The 19,464-nt window shown below is 34.3% G+C and overlaps 1 protein-coding gene across 6 annotated transcripts in view; it reads right to left on the bottom strand.

Moving 5' to 3' along the window:
- The window catches only part of cyth1b (cytohesin 1b), a 194,977-nt gene that overhangs the window by 6,562 nt on the left and 168,951 nt on the right, over window positions 1-19,464 (bottom strand). For 5 of the 6 annotated variants that reach the window (XM_087274681.1, XM_087274679.1, XM_087274678.1 and 2 more), the window contains 8 exon segments: window positions 18,484-18,550; window positions 18,023-18,141; window positions 12,014-12,094; window positions 11,789-11,901; window positions 6,321-6,469; window positions 5,568-5,679; window positions 957-1,033; window positions 800-871 (listed from right to left, as the gene is read on the bottom strand). In XM_087274681.1, the coding sequence (XP_087130807.1) occupies window positions 800-871; window positions 957-1,033; window positions 5,568-5,679; window positions 6,321-6,469; window positions 11,789-11,901; window positions 12,014-12,094; window positions 18,023-18,141; window positions 18,484-18,543 (783 nt within the window). In that variant the 5' untranslated portion in view covers window positions 18,544-18,550. 6 annotated transcript variants of the gene reach the window in all.

Genomic DNA, 19,464 nt, shown 5'->3' with positions numbered 1-19,464 from the left:
TACATAAAAAACTAAACTATACAGAACCTTTTTGCTGTATACATTTTTAAATGTATATATATATATATATATATATATATATATATATATATATATATATATATATATATATATATATATTTTTATCATATGCATATGTATTATATATCTAAATGTAAATATACTTTTTTTTTTAAATATATGCATACATTTATGAATTTATATTTACATAATAAATATACACAGTACACACACACACACACACCATGTGAAAAACTTTTATTTTAGACGCTATTAAGTCAATATTTTTTGCCCAGCGCTAAATTTTATGTGTGTTTGTGTTATAGAATGTTAAAAACTGTATAGAGTAAAATAAATGAGTCATGAAATATTAAATTAAATTTAAAAAACACGATAATCAGAAGGCTTAAGGTGAATACAACAAGGTAAAAACATTTATTACATAAAAATAAATAAATAAATAAAAATAGTAAATATTTAAAGGGATATAAGATGAAGAACATAAAATAATAAAATAAAAGTGTATTCAAATTAAACAATAAATGCACTAAAATAAATAATAATTAAATGTGTCATAAAAAAACTCAAATTAAATCAAAACAAACTACTTTTAAAATAAAACAACTTTTCCTAAAATCTATAAAAGTATAAAATATTCAATTATTTTTAAAAAGTGTAAAAATAAATTTGCTTAAATAAATATGTTATAATAATAAAAAATACATATATTATAATAATAATTGTTACAACTTTTTTTTAAATGCACAGGATGCACTTGTAAGCAGATGAGAAAGCTCACCGGCTTCTTAGAGTCCTCCACTTCCCTAATACTGAGGTTTTCCAGAGGAATGATTCCTCTTGGCTCTTTATCCTGAACAAACCAAAAAGAAGAAGTAGAAACCTGTTAGATCACTGTAAAATACAAGGTAGCAGCTGAATTAAGCAGCGATACTCACAGTGGTGTATTCAAAGTAATACAGACAGTTGTCAGTCAGGATGAACCACCGTCTCTTCCAGGTCTTTACTCGTCCACCTGCAGATCACAGACCACAAGATAAACACGCTGGACCACCAGCACTGAGGCCACGCTTATACTAGTGTGTTTTCATTCTAAAACAGAACTATTTCTCTTGTTGTTACGCCTGTCATCCACCCTAATAAGAGTTTTTGACCTGCAAAAACAGGCTTATGAAATTGTTGCATTTCAGTTGCACTCTCTGATTAGATCACCATGTTTTCGTCTTGATCTTAGATGTAAGGATCATATTGTGTTATTGATCATAACCAGTAACAGTGGGGACAATTTACAGTATATTTAAAGAAAACACAACTAAAGAGTCTGAGCTCGTGAGATCTCCTTATAGATGCAATATTTTTCAGAAGGGTGTGAAGAAAAAACAAGAATTATTTACCCGACTACCACTATAATTGAAGCTTAGAAAGAAAGTGGATTACAAAACAATAATTAGACTAGTAATATGTATACTGTATATATTACTGTATGTGTGGCTTTAGATTTTTAAATGAACTATCGAATCTTAAGACTCCCATTTAATACAACTCAACACATTTATCTATAAAGACATATGAATATGAATATAAAAAATAATTGACTCTCTTCCAGCTGGAAGCGCCTATAGAACAACATGAATAACAGTGTTTACATGCTTACCGGTGTAAGCAAAGCAGCGTAATGTCATATCGAGCAGGACTTTCTCGCTTTCATGAATTACACAGAAGTTCAGGAAAACTTTAGCATAAAACTACATATTGTATAATCAATATTAATAGCTAATTGAAAACATGTAAAATAGCATTTAAGAATTTTAAATACTTTTTAAACGCCCTTAATTTCTCCAAACTGATATATCAACTTAATATTTTTTAAGGCACCTACACTGACAATTAAATTATTTCTTTGACGCAAAAACTTCTGAGAAACTGAGACTAGGAACGTCAGATATTTATACTGATAACAATGTAAATGACAATAATTCATATGCAATAATTCAGGAGACAAAAAAGTCCAGTGTCTTTAGAGAAAAGTGTTATTTTTCCTTTTAAAAGGTTTAAGACACCCTTGAGTACTGAAATGTTAACAGATTTGTGTGTGTTGAGCATCAGTTAAGACAGCGCTAGCACCTGTCAGCTTTAATTGTGGGGGGAAATGGATCATTTGAAGCTTTTGTCAGCTAATTTCATCTTCAGGGTTTAAAATAATAATTGGGGCAGGATCAAAATCGCATGTGACGTAGTGTGAATCTGCTAGTGGAGTGATGCTTTTGATTCTCATATTCATAGCTGAGTTCTCTTATCCTATGAGAAGTCCCTGCTTCTTAGTTTTTCATAAGAGCACAAGCTTTTCGAAGGCAAGGCAAACCTGCCAAGCTGTGAGACCCAATGACTGCGTGAGACCGAGTTCGCAGACTCCATGTACGGCACACAGTATTTAGTCGTTCATGAAGGGTCGTATGTGTTTGTTTCCATGATCCACAGGGTTTGTTGCATGTTTTTCCACGCGATGCTGTCAAAGCCGATACACCAAAGCTGTTTGCGTGCAGCACACACTTGGAGAATGGTGGACTGTCTTTTATCAGTCGAGTTCTTTACCATTCAGACAAATCGCCTATATTTCCGTGCTGCTGTGATCGCACATGTTTAAAGTCCTCCAGATTACTGGCAAGGCCAATGGTTGAAATAGACAGGGCGAGAGACCTGCTGCACTGCTATCCACCGTGTCTGCATTGAGACTCGAGGATTCAGGAGAAGTCCTCCTCATTTATAGTATTTATATAAACATGATTATCTTTATAATGATATAACAAATTGTGGTTATGTGTATATGAAATTACGAATAACATACGTAGGAGGACTTTACATTACTTGCTTTATTTGCATTTTAACTTTTAAATTTTGGGTTTGCTCAGGGTTTGGGTCTCATTTTGTGAGCCCATCATGATGCTTTTTTTTATTTTTTTTTTTTTATTCTGAGGTAGACTTGAACCGAAAGAAAGGGCCCTTTAACATTCGCTTTGTGTAAATGCAATGCTTTATTCATACTGGATGCTAGAGGGCGCCCTTGTGCATATAAACTCCACATACAGTATGCATTACAGAAGTGAAGACATCAACTATTGATGTAGCTGAAGAAAAAGAAGATAGAAACAGATACAGTGCATCCGAAATCTGAAGTATGAAAAAAGGACAATTGTGACAATATGGGATTTATTTGTGCTGTTAAAGCCATCCTGTGTATTTTTATAAGAGAAATGTATATTTAAAATGCATAGCTAACTAACCTAACCTTTACCACTGTGCAGAATCATATAAAACACAGCTTTGGATGATGTCTTGCTCTTATCTGTATGATCAAACATTTGTGATTTTAGATTGTTGCATTTGAGCCTCTTACATGCACACAGTATCGTGGCATTGCTAACATCACATCGTAGCTTGCAGTCAAACATTTAAATTGAAATATTTTAATGTTCAGTTATACAGTCTGTGCTACTCTCAACGCGATTTAATCGTTATTTTTTTATATAATAGATGCCATTATAATTTGTTTCTTAGTGAGAACTTGTATAAAGGCTACTTTTTTACATGCACTTTCAGCAGTGTAACGCTAGTGTGGATGTAGCTCTTTTCTGAAGCATAACGGCAGAATGGATGAGGCTCATTTTTATTGTAAAACCCTGTATTAAAATGAAAACACACTAGTGTAAACACATAGCACACATATACACAGACAACATGAGCGGCCTCATCAGAAATAAGCCCAAAACCACCCATCATCAGGCAGAAGCTGAAGCGGTTAGTGAGCACATTAGTGACAGAACAATGGAGGAATGAATGAAGGATCTCTTCTCTAAGGCCACAGCAGTTGTGCTCCTCAATTGACTGACTTTAGCAGATTGATTAAATAAAATAAATAATTTTAAATAACAACCTTTAATTCTGAATATTACAAAAAATATATTAAAACAAAAAATAAAAAATGGCTACTACTATTACTAAAAATAGTCATTTGTGATATTGTTATTATCAATAATAATTACAGTAGGAATAAAGTGCAGCATGTTAATTTTATATATTTATAATTATATATAATAATGGTAAAACAACAAACATGTTATTTAACAAGCACAAATAAATAGTAATAAAAGGTTAAAGGGTAAACGAATTAAATCTAAAATCTACTACACTCCTACTACACCATGATGAGCTGCAGAATTATCAGACTATTATAGACTATATATATATATATATATATATATATATATATATATATATATATATATATATATATATATATATATATCAGCGGTATCTCCTATAATATCTCCTATAATTCCTGTTGTATGCCAATATTGTTGAGTATGTGTGTGTGCTTGTGTGTGAGCAGGGTGTCTCATTGACACACACAGAGAGCAGGCAGTTCCTCAGTCGACCACAAGACTGCAGCAGAGACCAGCAGAAGAAGCTCATCGCAAACACAACACACCAGTTAAACACACGCACACACACACACACACACACACACACAAAAACACACACACACACACACACACACACACACACACACACACACACTCGGATGTAATAAAACATCTGTTAAAAAAAAAAAACGACAAACAAATGGAGAAAATGAAAGCGCAAAGCACCATGAAGCGCAGCTTAAAGGGATAGTCCACCCAAAAATGAAAATTCTGCCATCACTTACTCACCCACCACTTCTTTTGTGTTCAACAGAATAAAGAAACTCAAAAACAAGATATTTTGAAGAATGTTGGAAATTGGCAGCGATTGACTTTCAGAGTATTTTTACAACTATGGAAGTAAATAGTTATCAGCTTTCAAACATTCTTCAAAATATCTTCTTTTGAATTGAGCAGGAGAAAGAAACTGGCACTCAAGGGTGAGGAAATTTTCATTTTTGTGGCGGAACTACTCATTTAATGGCCTAGCCAAAGGAAACCAGTGTACATACCTCCTGAAGAAAGACAACATCAAACCAAAAATAACAAAAACAAATATGGAAAGAAAGAAAACAATCAAATTAACCATGAAAATCTGACAAATATCATAATAAAAGATTGTCAACAAACACTTGTGTTTGTCAGCCTGATTCAAAATACAGACTGAGCTGAAACAGGAGAAGCGTGCGGATAAATAAGGAGCTTGTTTCAGCTATTTTACATTAGCTTTGGGATTTAAAGCATGCTTCTGGGCTATTATGTTACACAACAGAAGACCTTTAATTCACAGCTCACAGAATTATAGCACACTCAAAAAAAAAAGACATTTTTGCTGCTTGTTTAAACTACTTACTTAAAATGAGATGAATCAACACATTTTTTGGGGGAGGAGAACAACTTAATTGTTTTATGTTAAATCCACTAAAATAATTAAAAACAATTCAGTAAACTTAATCCATTTGTTTTGGAAGAACATGAAAGTATTGTGTGGAACCCAGCATTTTACAGTGTATTCATATTTAGGAGTATGCATCTGTTTTTTTTTTTTGTTGTTTTTTTGATGTTGTGAATTGAGAAAAGATCTTTTACCCAGTTTGAGCAGCCAACCCTCACGGTCTGGGTTGAAGAAGGTGTGTGTGAGGTCGTTTCCGTCATCTTCAGGGATCTTGAAGGGCTCATTCTTAATGCTCTCATACAGGTTCTGCAGGAGTGTTTTCAACAGTCGGTCAAATAATTACAAATACAAATAAAATAAAGGCATCTAAAAGCAGTACAGAAGCTAATATATATGAATACAACCTAAAACAATATAATAATGACTTGTTCATTTAAAAAAGGTCACGCTTTACAATAAGGTTGTGTTAGTTAATGCATTTAATAAAATAGACAAACAATGAACAATACGTTCATTCATTTTCCTTCAGCTTTAATCCCTTTATTCATCAGGGGTCACCACAGCAGGATGAACCGCCAACTTATCCAGCATATGTTTTACACAGCAGATTACTTTTTTCAGCTGCAACCCAGTACTGGAAAACACCCATACACACTCATCCACACACATGCACTACGGTCAGTCAAGTTTATTTAATTCAAAAATACCACATGTCCTAGTACTGTGGGGGAATCCGGAGCACCCGGAGGAAACCCACGCAATCACAGGGAGAACATGCAAACTACACACAGAAATGCCAACTGACCCAGTTGGGACTCGAACCAGCAACATTCTTGCTGTGAAGCGACAGTGCTAACCACTGAGCCACCGTGATGTGAAGTGTGTCCATTAAAAACTAATTAAAAGTGAGGATGAATTCAAAGATGAAGTTAAAACAGAAGACTGACTCTGAGCAGGTCTTCAGGCAGGTCTCCTCCATCATTGATGCCTCTGTTCATGCATATGAATCTCTCTGCAGACGGCTTGTCCTTCACATTGGGGTTGTGCAGACTTGTGTTCAACATGATGATTGCGAATGAGAGAACATAACATGTATCTGCAAAAAAAAAAAGAGAGAGCGAGAGATTTTTTTTCTTTAACAACCCATGACAAAACTCCCAGCTGCTGATCTGTGAATAGTTTTATGGAGATAAGTGTACTTCACTTGTGTTCCAGTATCTGCACAAAACCTCATTATTGTGCAGTACAGACTGTACAACTGACTATTCATTATGCCGTACACACTGGACTTTTGGTTTGGTTTTAGAGAAAACAAACAAACACCAAAGACTCTTAGTATGTATTGTGTTTCATTAGAGTGCTCGGAGCAGCATTATAACGGAACAATAAGATGTATTTAGTTTGTTTGAACAGCGCTGCTTATTCTACACTTCCATCATGAGTGGAAGAACTGGAAGCAGTGGACTGTGGCATAATCAAGATTCTAAGAGTTATATTTAAAGCCTGGTTTATACTTCTGCGTCAAGTGATCGGCGTGACCCACGGCGCATGCAACGCGCACAGCTGTGCATTCATACTTCTGCGCAGCTTTTCTGTTGCTCTGCAATAACACTTCCAAAACATTAATTGGCAGTGCGGTGTTTATGTTGCTCTGTATTGAATTTCTTCACTGGTGTTTTGTTTTTTCTGAACGCTTCCTTCCTTCCATTTACACGGGGCTTCAGAGTCGAGGCTTGACAGAGGGAGTGTCTGAAGTCGGGGCTGACGCGATCATCATAGCAGCGTTAGCCAATAAAATTAGTCAGCAATAGGCCACAGTCTGAGCTGGTGTATTTGCATACAGCGATCTGATTGGCTGACGCTTCTGATGCCGCTTGAAAAGTTGCAGTGAGCAACGCCTCTAAAGCGGCGTTGACAGATCCACAATGCAGTTTGGCAACACCTGACGTCACCCATTCAAAGTGAATGGAAAGAGTTGACGATGACGCCCAATGTGAATGGGGCGTAAATGTACAAGTGGTTCAAACTCACTCATTTTGAGGCAGGAACCAGCGGACGTGCAACAACTTTAACCATGAGGTAAACACAAAACAAAACTTTCCATCCAGAGCTCCTTCACGGTACTCCACGCTTGTAAACAATCGCTCCATAAGGCTCACGCAGCTCTCGGTCCCACCCACACTCGTCAGCGCTACCAAGCTGACCAATCACAGAGTTTGCGCTACGCATCGTTGCGACGTGTAGTTAAATTTTTTGAGAGGTGCAGGTCAGCGATGGCCATGGCGAGGGCTATGCGTCCATAGCCCTTAAGACTTTCAGCATTGGGGCTAATTTGTATTTGCGTCGAGTGATTGCCATGCCTTGCGCGTTGTTGTGCATTTAAATTTCTGTGTGCTATTTGTGTTGCTCTGCAATAACACTTTCAAAACACTAGGTGGCAGTAGATTTCTCTACGTTCCTTTGTTTCAAGTTTCTTGGCGGGTGTTTTGTTTTTCCTAAATACTACCTTAATATTTAAGTAGCTAAAACTTGCTCATTCAGAAGCGGGAACCGGCAGACGTACAACAACTTTACATAAGATTTTCTTTTTCTTAAGATAAACACAAAAAAAAAAGTTTCCATCTGGAGCTCCTCCACAGGACTCAACACTTTTAAACACTCGCAACAACAGGCTTGCTGCTCTCTCGCGGCTATCAGCCCTGCCCACACTCATCACAGCTACCAAGCCGACCAATCACAGAGCTTGCGCTACATGTCGTTGTGACATGTAGTTAATTTTTTTTAAAAAGTGCACGTCAGCCATGGCGAGGGGTATGTGACTACGCGAAGACCGGACCATATGCGTGCATTCAAAGCAGAACTACAAATCAGCCTTAAGGGCTCATTCACACCACATGCATCTTTGCTTCTAAATATGCAAGATGCAATGCATGTGAATGACTTGAAAAAAGTGCAGCATGAAGCACGAGGGAACCCACACAGCCAGAGCGTCTGTAAACAGAAACTTGCAACAAAATTCCACCTCATCGAGCTCTTCTGATTAGTATACTGCTGTGAAACCGACAGTGATGAGCAGCGCTGCTTGAAAAAGTTAAAGTTTTTTTAAACTTGAAATGACGTCTAAAACACTTGACGCTCGCATGTGCAGCACTTCAAAAGACACAAGATGTGAGTGTAATGGTCAGACACATCTGTCAAGTGTGTATTTACATTAAAAAAAACAATAGAAAAGTAGCGTATTGTAGAGGAAAATTGCATTCTGTGTGAACAGACCTACTCTGCTTCATACTACCATGATAATGATAACACTTTACAATAAGGTTGTATAAGTTAATGCATTTACTAATATGAACAAACAAACAATACATTAATTATGGTATTTGTTCATGTTAGTTAACATTAAGTAATAAAAAATAACGTTTATTGTTAGTTTATACTAACTCACGGTACATTAACTCATGTTAACAAGCATGAATCTGAATTTTAATAATGCATTAGTAAACTATAACTAATAATCTCTGCACAAGTATTGTTCATAATTAGTTCATGTTAGTAAATATAATAACTTATGAAACCTTATTGTAAAGTGTGACCATGTTAAGAAGTGTAGCTCATCAACCAAAATGATTTCTGCAGAAATCCTATCGATTTAATGAAGACAGCAACTCCCATGATTCCACAATCTGCCACAGTATCATCAAAATACACCTTAGTTTGTTGTGAATATGCGCCATCTAGTGGTGAAAATGACATACCGAGTAGTCAACGGATGTCAAAATACATGACTTCAAACTAAAATAAAGCAATGCAATGGTTTTTCTGGTCCAACAGTGCATTCATAAAGTGCTTAAGCCAATGTTGCTGGAATTTCTAATCTTCTCAGAGCTCTCAAAAAGTTACATTCATTACACCCACAACACCTCTCAAATTTATACTCGGAATATGAAATGATGACAGACTCGATTGTTGCTGCTAGACTTTCTTAGCAACCAAGGGTAATATTGATGTCCAGCAGTGAATTGTCTGTTAATGTAATGCAAAAGTGGTCGTGACAGGCCGTGTGGAGCCACTTCACAGAGAAACATGTGGGCGACGTGGAAGAGTTTTACATCAGAGCCGCTCTTTACGCGCATATGAGCATGGCTGAGAGCATGAGATATTTATGAAGAGAGACCAAGACAAGAGGATGTGGGTGCAGTGAAATTGCAGAGGGACTAGGTCTCTGGGGTAAACAGCAGCTATGGGTTCATAAATTGAGTAATTTTCTGCACTCTGGGGTAAAAAATGTATAAATACATACAGTTGAAGTCAGAATTTATTAGCCCGCCTTTGATTTTTTTTTTTCTTTTTTAAATATTTCCTAAATGATGTTCAACAGAGCAAGGAAATTTTTACAGTATGTCTGATAATATTTTTTTCTTTTGAAGAAAGTCTTATTTGTTTTATTTCAGCTAGAATAAAAGCAGTTTTTCATTTTTTAAACATAATTTTAAGGTCAAAATTATTAGCCCCTTTACGCTTTTTTTCCTATAGTCTACAGAACAAACCATCTTTATACAATAACTTGCCTAATTACCATAACCTGCATAGTTACCCTAATTAACCTAGTTAAGCCTTTAAATATCACTTTAAGCTGTATAGAAGTGTCTTGAAAAATATCTAGTAAAATATTATTGACTGTCATCAGGGCAAAGATAAAAAAAAATTAGTTATTAGAAATGAGTTATTAAAACTATTATGTTTAGAAATGTGTTGAAGAAATCTGCTCTCCGTTAAACAAAAATTGGGGGGAAAAATAAACAGAAGGGCTATAAATTCTGACTTCAATTGTATGTATATGTATTTTAGGCATGACAATAGGTCACCGAGGATATTAACAGCAGAATCAGTGAGCTAATCTGCGCATTTCTGATAGTAAAATAATAGCCTACGTTAATCGTTTTTAAATGAATATTTATGTATAAAAACAAAAGTTTGTCTTTAGACAACATTTTCTTCACTTTCAAATACAGAAAATAAAAATAAGACATTTTAGCTTTTACAGATACAGGAACAAGATAGCAAAAAGGGTGCCACTTCAGCCTTAAAGACAACTCAGTTGTTTACTTGTCCTTTTTCTTTACACTGTGCAAACACAGAATAGCATCTATTGTGCCTAAATTTGGGGGATTCCGCCTCGCCTCCAAAACATGGCCAGCTGCATTGAATGAGTGTTCGCTTGCAACTCTTTTTGAAGGAATGTACAAGATTCTCCTCGCAAGGCGCTATACAGTAGTGTAAATAAGCGATCTTGATTCTCCTAGAATGATAGCAGATTTTCCTCTTATGACTCCTCTAACTAAAAGTTTGAACAATACTCTTGCACTTCCATTATTTTGGCCGTCTCATCTTCGCATTCTGCAAAGCCCACTCTCTCCTTTTTTGCTGGTTCACTGCCATGTCCCTCTACATCCACCTTTTTTATTACCCAACCCGCCTGAGCCGCGGATTATCCGCAGTGCCCGCGTATATAACTGCCATCAGCGCATCACTAATATACACAGATGAAATCAGCATTTTTTTCAGACTTATAATTAGTATTATTGCACAATTAAAAAAAACATTACTTTTCTTATATTTTATTATGAATATTTAATTAGTTTAAAGTATATACATTTTCAGGGTTTCTGCAGGTTACTTCAAATCAAATTGAAGACTTTTTAAAGACTTTTTTGCCAGATTGGGTAGCTTTATTTAGACATAGGGAAATGAAGACCTGTTTAAAATTATTTAAGACCCACAACACATTATTTCAGTGAATTTAAGACTTTTTAAGGCCTAAAATTTTGTTTTTGAAATTTAAGACATTTAAAAAAATTTTAAGACCCAACGTACACCCTGATTATACAACAAAATGTGTGATAATAATAATAATAATAATAATCCAACATTTTAACATAGTTAAAATGTTAAACATTAAGCAACACATTTATAGTGAACATTTTAACGATGCCTTTGAGTTATTTTAAAATTCCTAATTGTGGTTTGGTATTAAAATCATGAAATAATTGTTACTGTTGTTGCTGCTATTATCATATATTCATATTATTATTAAGAATTTAACAATTATTAATACATACTGTTTCTCTTAAAAAATATATCCAGTAATGGGGTGGAGTAATAATGCAGAAACAACAAGAATTCATATTAGTTTTTGGTTTGGTTTTGAAAAACATCAAATAATAGTTCATTTTTAAATAATTACTATCATCATCATAAAACATTTGATTATTATTTATTATTAGTGTTGTCATATAGAAAGAAAATGCATTCAGAGTACACTCACCATTTTATTAATGTTTGTTTTACTACTAAATTTCACTGGCATTTGCAATACTGTTGCAATGCTGTCAGATTATCATATAAACACACAAACCTGTGGACTGAAAGACACCAGGGTTGCACTGACAGTAACGCTGAGCAAAAGCCTCCATCATTCGATCGATCTTCTGAGCTTCACCCGGTAACCTGAAGCTCCACAAGAACTGCCTGCATGCAGCATGGGGAGAGATTCATTAATGAGAAATCAATTAAATGAGACAATCATGACTTTCTGAGACCATCATAGGAGATTATAAACAGTGGATCTGCATGTGCTCACCTGAGAGCCTGAACCAGGTTGAGATCTGTAAACTCGTGAAGCTCCACAAAGGCATGAAGAACCTGAATATTAAACTCATCCCTGGAAAACAAAATCAGACCAAAGAAAAAAAAGCAATTACAATACAATTAAGGAGTTAAAAAACAGCATTCCTATCAGGAAACACCACCAAAACATCGGTGATCCATCTCTCAGACGTCTCCAGTTGGCATTAAATCCCACAGGGGATTACGGCTGGGATTACCGGTCGTGTGTTACTAGCTCTTTCTTCAATGAGGAAATGGGGCATGTCAATAATATCAATGAGCTGAGAATGCATTAACCCACTTTGGTGGTCCCGTCCATTAAGAGCTACACTCTTACACTCCTTCATCCAGCTCCACACTTCTGCCTCAATCCCGGGATTCATTATTGATTTCCAGCAGGTGACACGGAAATTAATGCTTCTGTATGTGTCTGGCTGTGCATTTGGAGACTTAATGTTATTGACCAACTGAAGGATATTGGAATGAAAAACAAGAGCATTTCGGGGTTTTATGCTCAATGGCACAACAGTGTGGTCAAGTTTTATTTTAAGGTACAATTTTTAGTTTTTACTACTACTACTACTATTATTATTATTATTATTATTATTATTATTATTATTATTATTATTATTATTATTAAGAAACCATTACACTGAAAAAATAATTCATTCGAATCCCAATTTTTTGAAGGTAACTGGTTGCAAACAATTTATATGCGCTGAATTTAAACAAACTAATTAAATCTAGTAATTACAGCAAGAAGGTCGCGGGTTTGAGCCCCAGCTGGGTCAGTTGGCATTTCTATGTGGAGTTTGCATGTTCTCCCCATGTTGGCAGTGGTTTCCACTGGGTGCTCCGGTTTTCTCCACAGTCCAGACGTATATGTGAATTGAATAAGCTAAATTGGTCGTAGTGTATGTGTATGAAAGCAAAAGTGTATGTGTATTTCCCAGTGCTGGGTTGCAGCTGGAACAGCATCCGCTTGATAAAACATATGCTGGATAAGTTGGCGGTTCATTCCGCTGTGGCGACCCTAGATTAATAAAGGAATTAAGCTGAAAAGAAAAGGCCAATATAAATTGTTCGCAACTAGTTATTATTGTTTTGTATATCTAAATATATGTAAATATTGTTTGTAAATCCAATGAATAATTTTTTTCAGTGTAACTTTTGCCTGAAAAAAACTCATAATTTGATGCTTATTAATAGGTTAGAAGAAAGTAATTGGGTTTATGTAAATCTATGCAGAATATGTGTATTATAAGTACAATTGAACAGGCGATATCTTCATGATAGGCAGGTAATTTGCTGCCGGAAGGGCATCCGCTGTATAAAACATATGCCAGAGTAATTGGCAGTTTCTACCGCTATGACGACCCCTGATAAATCAAAGGATAGCCAAAGGATAATGAGTGAGTGAGTAGGCAGGTAACAAGCCACTAGTTAAATCAATTGTTACCAAATATATTTATGATATCGGCCATTCAGATTTTTTTACTAGCCAAAACCAAAATATCGAGAAGACTTTATATTTGATAATTTAACGGATATCGGTTTATTTATTTATAGGCCCAGCCCATGGCAGGCTATGTGTAATATTTTAAAGAAGGGGGTTTAAATAAAATACAATAGGATCGGTGGCTGTGCAACATCTCTAGGTAGCCAACTCATTTTAGAGTGGAACTAAAAAAAGTTTAAGGGCAACAAGCCTATATAATACGGTCAGCCGCAATGCCTATTCCTCATGCGTTTTCTCACACAGCAAGACTTGAGACATTCTAAAACACCAGATTAATGAACAAATTTTCAAAGGAACTAATTAAACACATACGTATAATTCATAATAAATAATGTCTTGTAGTTCTGACTAACAGATAAGCTTGCTGTCTGTGCGTTGCGCTAATAGTGAACCTGACATTTGATCTTCATGAGAAAACTATGTTAAAGTGCTACAGCGGGCCCAGTTCCATATTGAACATATCAATTTTGCATTCGATGCATTTACTATTGCATGAAATAAGAAAAAAGTGAAGTGCACTCAGAAATCATCACACTATTCTAAATTAAGTTCTCTTTAATCCAATTCTGCTTAAATTGTAGAAAATCTTTAAAATGACAGGACTTTAATCAAGCCTTTTTCAGTTGGAGAATTACAGTTATCAATAGCTTAGTCCTTATTAATGATCAGATTCTAAAACACACCATTTATAGATGATTGAAAAATAAGATGAATGTGCAATAACTATAATATTTTTATACTTTATAGCTTTACAGAGCATGCGTCAAAGATGTAGTCATTGATGTAAGCCTGCTAACTGATCAAATCACAGAATATGTCAATTTAATTTATAAATATAATTAAATAATAATAATTAAAAGCCTGGGTTCTGGTCCACAGGGGGCTCTTGTTTTGAGGGTTACGTCACGAGCTCAGATTTGGTTGACCAATCAGAGGGAAATGGGCGTTTCAGCACCGCCTTTGAGTGTTTAATGAATTTTGAAGTTGCTTATCCATTTTTCTAACCTAAATTTAAAAAAAAACGAAAATTCACCAAAAATCTTGTTTTTTCATTTTTTATTAGCAATCAAAAAACGTTTTCTTCATTTTCCTTTTTTGTTTGAAAATGGATATAGATTGGACAGAAGATACCCTGATTTACAATTTTTTTTATGTTTATTGTTGCACTAAACTCCAAAAGTGAAGAATGTATGGTATTTATTACTTGATTGTTCAAGCTACCTCACAGAAATGCTCTGTTTGCTGAATGTTAAAAAATGCTGGAATAAATAAAAAAGAAGGAACATCCGGGATCTGTTTCTTTACTCTTTTTTATACTTTTTTCTGTATCATAGAAGTATTGAATTGGGTTTTGGTATCAGCAGATACTCAAAATCAAATGACTAGGACTCGAAGGCAAAAAAAAAAAACGGATCAAGACACCCTTAAAAATAACCATCAGTCACATCTTGTATATAAATCTATATTATTAAATCAGTCTCAGAATAACTGAATTACTTTAAGATTTGTAACAGTCAATCTGTTTGTCAAAAAACAGTCACTGTTTTTTGACAAAACCGTTGGTCAAAAACAGTAAAATGGTTAGAAAATGGCAACAGGGAGGTGAACTACGAATATGAGAATGATCAAGCGCGTGTGAATGACTTGAGTCTGTGTGGCAGCAGCATACTGTATGTTATCATAACAAAACTGTAAGTTTTATTTGAAGTGTAAAGAGTAGTGACGTTTCTACTTTCCTACAAAGAAATACTGTACATTTATCAGCAGCAAAACTATTGATTAAGGTGCGGAGAAACACAGAACAGCAGCAAGAGAACATGCTTTCTATAGAAAATAAAACAATTCTGAGGGCCAAACAATGAAATGGGTTGCCTTTTTATAATGTTGTTTGATCAATTTATTTGCTTGGTCAGCTTCTTTGTGGAACCTTTGAAAGTTCACAAATCCCTCAGAGTAGTGATATGGAACTGTGATGTGGTCAAAACTTGCCTGGAACTACTTTATATGAAAAGAACTTTACACATCAGTATGTTCATCAACCAATCAGAATCATTCATTCAAAACCCCCATAGTTTAATATGACAATTACAATCTGTCATTTTTTCTCTCTCAACAATGCAGTTTTGACTTGCTGCCGCTAACAGTAAATACTTGCAGAATGTTGCGTTTTGGGTTAAGCTGCTCCTTTAGTTTTAGTGCAATCATGCACATCTATAATTACACTGATGGAGGAAAATTAATCCTGTATACCTTTCCTTCCTGCTCTGACAGCTCCCTGATGGCCTGGCACTGACATTGAGTTTCAGTCCATCAATAAAGTGTAAGCTGACCCTTAATGCGAAACACAGCACTTTCATATGGGCACAGGCCATTGTGATGAACTAGATAATGGCCTTTGACAGACTGTAGTGTATCAGAGTGGAACGGCTTATGATCAGTGATGTCATTCTCCCTCGAGCTCTGATTCTGGAAATAGCAGATTTAGCTCTTTAAAATGGACAAGATCTGTTTAACTTACATGAACATGGTAATGTTTGATAGAAAGCAAGATCACTGACTTATTGCTTTCTTTTTTTCTGTACAAATAATGTTTTATTTTATAGTGAAATAATTATTGTCGTATAATAGTACAAATATATATTATCTTAAAATACTTAATAAATAAAATATGCAATGTTATATTGAGCATTTACAAGTTTGTGTGTGTAATTTAAATTAAATATAAAATGTTAATTCATATGCATATAGATAAATATATATATATATATATATAAATATATATAAATATATATATATATATATATATATATATATATATATATATATATATATATATATATATATATAAAATATATATATATATATAAATATATATATATATATATATATATATATATATATATATATATATATATATATATATATATATATATATATATATATATATATTATTTTATACATCGGATTAACCCAAACATTTCAGACTATTGCAAAAAATTAAAAGTTGAAATTAGTACTCTGTTTCACTGTATGTGGGAGTGTGGAGAGCTGCAGTTGTTTTGGAAGGAGGTACATAGTGTGGTCTGTAAAATGTGTGAAATGGTTGAAGAATATGTTCCTTTGCAACCTAAACTTTGTTCATTACATATATATCCTGAAAAGGTGGCAGTATATGCAAACCAAAATATTCATATATATGAATTAATTATTTATGATTAATTAATTAATTCATAACGAATTAACTATTTGTAGCCTACCGTTTCTTCTATACCTGACCCGCACGGTCTTTGTTTTATACATAACCAAATCATACATAAATAAAGATAAGTTACACACAAATTAATACCTGCCATTTATTTTTTCCGCCAGACCCTGGCATTAATAGGTAGAGTGATCTGTGTTGTTATAATGGCGTCCACAAACTTTGTTGGTAAAAAAAGGTCCACAACCAACAAAAACCAACCAACAGCATATGAGGTTTTCACTAAAATTACTAAGTACAAGAGTGAAAGCGAAAGACACGTTACCTGATTGAGTCCTTACATAGAGACTAGATTAATTAAAAATAGATTTATTTCATAATAACTAGGTGAATTGCCAGTGTGGTATTATGATATACAGTACATAGTATATACATAACTACACTGAAATTAATCCAATGCTGAAAAACCAGTTGCTTCTAAATATTTTAGGGGAAAGCGTTTTTTTTAGTTCCTCTGATGAATATAAAGTTCAAAAGAACAGCATTTCTTTGAAACCTTTTCTTTTTTACATTTTTAGTGTCTTCACTGCCACTTTTGATCAATTGAACTTGTCCTTGTTGTATCTAAAATGTATATTTATGATTATCTATCTGGTCAAAATGAGAAAATTCTTTTGTTTTTAGCTAAATAAACAAAAAATATATAATAATTTTAAATAAATTAAATATACTATTATGATTAAATGAAAACAAACTTTTTCCAAACCACTTATTCTGTCATCTTCCAAACTTTGCATGCTGCTTTCTGTTGGCCAATCACATAAGAGCAAGGAGCTTGAGAGTCACACAGAGGCGTTGTTAGGCTACGTGTAAAACAAGACAAAAATAAATGAGGGCTCAGCCGATGTAGCACTATGGAGCAAAGGTGCGTTTATTTACAGTGCAAAAGTGTCTAATCCAAAAAATCCCCAAAATAAAGTAGACAAAATATATGTACAAAAATAAACAAACAACAACAAAAAAATAAATAAATAAAGACAATAAAGTAAAAAATTAAATATTTATATTTAAATATATGTATCTATTTATAGTGACCAACTCCGCCCACTATGGCTTCAACCATTTGCAGGTTTACATGTAACATATTAGACTAACACTGATTCAAGAAAGGAAGAAGCTGGTTATCCTTCATGTTCTGAACCCATTTATTAATATTTTATCAGCCCTTATAATTTACGAGCATCAGAAGGACTCATTCCTACCTTTCACCCAGATAATCTCCGATGGCGGTCTTGTTGAGCCCTTCACCCTTGTAGAGGAATTGAGCAATATCTTCACAAGTGTTTTTCAGCAACTCGTTCTCGATGAGGAACTGAATCCCCTGAGAAAACACAACATTCAGCATTAATGTCTTCCTACATGCATGTATTATAACTTCAGTTTCAGGTTGGTGATATTCTTGCTCTCTCCCAGCTCTTAAAAATGAAACCCATGAGGTTGGAAAAATGGAAATAAACTGGGAAAAGTGTGGTTGTGTGATGCTTAGCGACAAAGCTTGTGGGTTTATGCTAATTTGTGAACCCATAAAAGATCACAGGCTTAAAAATGCAAAATGCCAATGGATGTTATGTAATGGGAATCATTTGATTTGCCATAAGCATATCAGGGAGTCTTCATGATTTAGAAAACCTGCTTTTTATATTGCAACCTAATGCTTGTTTACCTTTTTGGGATCCATGTTAAATTTCTTGCGGCCCATAGCCATCTGCTTACTCCGCTGCATGTTTATTCTGAAAACACAGATAGAGAAGAGGGCTTTATTAATGCTGGGGAGGTTTGTTTAAAAAAAAATTGCAATCTAAAACTTGAGGAGCAGAGTTGCACAACACTGAGCTGCACAATTCGGAAAATAGTGTGAGGATCACATTTTTGGGGGTTAAAATAGAGATCATGATTCCCCACAGAATTCACAATAGAGAACCGAAAGGGATAGTTCTGGCAAGTATGAAATATTTCTTACTTTTTTTTTTTTACATTTTTAATGTCCTGATGCCACTTTCCATTAATTGAACAAGTCCTTGTTGAATAATTATTGCTTATTGAATAAATAAATAAAACACTATTTTAGAAACCTTGATTTAGAAACCAAAATGTATATTTATGAATAACAAGTAAGCGACACAGGCTGCATTTACACAGGCAATTCCGATTTTGTGACTTTATCAGATTTTTTGCTAACCTGCTTACATCATCTTTTAAAAGTGACTCGTATCCAATTGTCTGCATTTACACAGCACACGGCAAAGGCACAATGACCTAGAAAAAAAGAGCGGGCGCTGACTGACAGCTGATGATAAAAGAGCGCCCTTTTCTCTGTTCCTGTATTTAATCTGTTTGCAGGGTTTCTTTTTAAATTCTTTTTGACATGTTGTTTTACTAAAATTATGACAGAAATGTTCTTATATGCCCATATTCTTTTAATCTAGGCCTTTTTAAACCAGCAAATATTTTAATGTAATGTCCATGGCCTGGTTTATGCACGTGATGTATGCAAAAGTTTTATATTCGTTTATATTGTTTACTTGGCGGATGCTGCACTCTCTCGCTCTCATTAACATGCTAAAAAATTTGTGCTACATTACATTATTTATATATATATATATATATATATATATATATATATACATATATATATATATATATA

The sequence above is a fragment of the Danio rerio genome, chromosome 12 (assembly GCF_052040795.2).
Source record: "Danio rerio strain M-AB ecotype USA chromosome 12, GRCz13ab, whole genome shotgun sequence".
Taxonomy (NCBI): domain Eukaryota; kingdom Metazoa; phylum Chordata; class Actinopteri; order Cypriniformes; family Danionidae; genus Danio; species Danio rerio.
Note: the sequence above shows the minus strand (reverse complement) of the source record. Positions and strands in the feature narration are given on the sequence as shown.